We start from the raw sequence: 1,428 nt of genomic DNA, 5'->3' as shown, positions 1-1,428 counted from the left end.
GCTGGGCTGAGCCGCCGTGTTGTGTTGCCCATTGCCGCCCTGCCGGGCACTGAGTTTCTGCACCGCCGGGGTTGTGGTGCCCTCCGCCCCATCCTGTCCCGCCTGGCGCTGGGCTGCGGGCAGCGTGTGAGTACTGGGCGCGCGCCTCTGGGCAGGGGCAGGGGAAAAGGAGCCACAGCCATGCCTTGCTCTGTGGAGCCAACCCCGGTGTTGGGAGCTGCAGGGCAGGGGGCTTGGCCGGTGCCTGGGTCGGAGGGTCCACAAGGCACTGTCGGGGAGGAGCGGGCAGGGCTGGGGGGCGCAGGGTACCAGGCCCTGCACTGATTGTCTGCCCGCCTGCCTGCTCCAGGCTTTTGCTTTCCTGCCCCAACTTGGCCTGCGCCCAACCTGCCCTCAGGGCTGAGGTGGGGACTGGCGGAGGCGCCCTCCTGTGTGCAGCCGGCCAGCCCTGCTCTCCTCCAGGTTTGCAACGGGGTGGGGGCCAGTGCAGCCCCTGCTCCAGCCCCAGCTGCAGAGGCACTCCGCCCCGGCGTGTCTGGGCCCTGCCGGCTGTGACATGCTTTGCCCCCCTCTCCCCAGGCTGGACCCACTGCTGTGCATGGAGCTGCTGCTCACCCTCCTGCTGCTGGGTAAGCACCAGCGCTCCCAGGGCAGCCGGGCTGGGGGCCCTGGGGCAAAGCAGGGCCACGTCTGCCCTGGCATGGCTGTGCTGGGCCGCGCGGGTGCTGGGGCCCTGGGCAGCCCTCAGCTTGGCAGGGCCGAGTAGCCTAGCTCCCAGCGCCGGCCCCAGGATTATCCCTAAATCCCGGCTCGCAGCCCCAGCTGGATTAGGCAGCGCCTGACTGTGGCTGGCGCCTCCCAGGGCCACGCAACCCCTGCCCTACAGCCTGGCCCCCTCAGCCTTTTTGGCCACTGCCCCCAGGCACGGCCCCTGCCCACGCTCATGACCAGCACGCCAGGCAGGTGCCCCCGTGTCCGGTCCTGTGCCACCAGGCTCTGCTGGGGGTGGGGAGGGATTTGGGAGCCCCCTGTGCAGCTCCAGGCACCTCCGTCGCCCCCGCCCCAGCCTCACAGACAGGCTGCAAGTGGGTGCAATGCCAGCCCGGGGGGTGCAGCCCAGGGGTGCAGGGAGCCAGGGGCTGGGGGCAGGGTGGGGAGCGCAGGGCGGCTCTGTCACCCCAGCTCTGTATGCAGCGCAAGCGCCAGCCGCCATCAGCCAGGAGGAGCCCGATCTGCCGGCAGAGGCCCAGGGCTGCGCCGAGGGCAGCTGCTACCCAGCCACAGGGAACCTGCTGGTGGGCCGGGCCGGTAGCCTGAGCGCCACGTCCACGTGTGGGCTGGCCGGCCCCCAGGAGTACTGCATCGTCAGCCACCTGCAGGTACCACCCTGCTGCTGCCTGGGCCGCGCTGGCATGTGTGCAGGAGCCA

At 71.2% G+C, this 1,428-nt stretch overlaps 1 protein-coding gene across 1 annotated transcript in view; it reads left to right on the top strand.

Moving 5' to 3' along the window:
• Window positions 1-1,428, top strand: part of LAMB2 (laminin subunit beta 2) — a gene marked incomplete at its 3' end in the record, with an annotated part of 51,309 nt that overhangs the window by 13,421 nt on the left and 36,460 nt on the right. The window contains exons 4-5 of the mRNA XM_019504593.1: window positions 580-629; window positions 1,195-1,410. Coding sequence (XP_019360138.1) covers window positions 580-629; window positions 1,195-1,410 — 266 coding nt within the window. The remainder of the gene's footprint in view (window positions 1-579; window positions 630-1,194; window positions 1,411-1,428) is intronic.

The sequence above is a fragment of the Gavialis gangeticus genome, unplaced genomic scaffold, assembly GCF_001723915.1.
Source record: "Gavialis gangeticus isolate Ggan-Ray unplaced genomic scaffold, GavGan_comp1, whole genome shotgun sequence".
NCBI classification, from domain to species: domain Eukaryota; kingdom Metazoa; phylum Chordata; order Crocodylia; family Gavialidae; genus Gavialis; species Gavialis gangeticus.
This window is presented reverse-complemented; position numbering and strand designations above follow the sequence as displayed.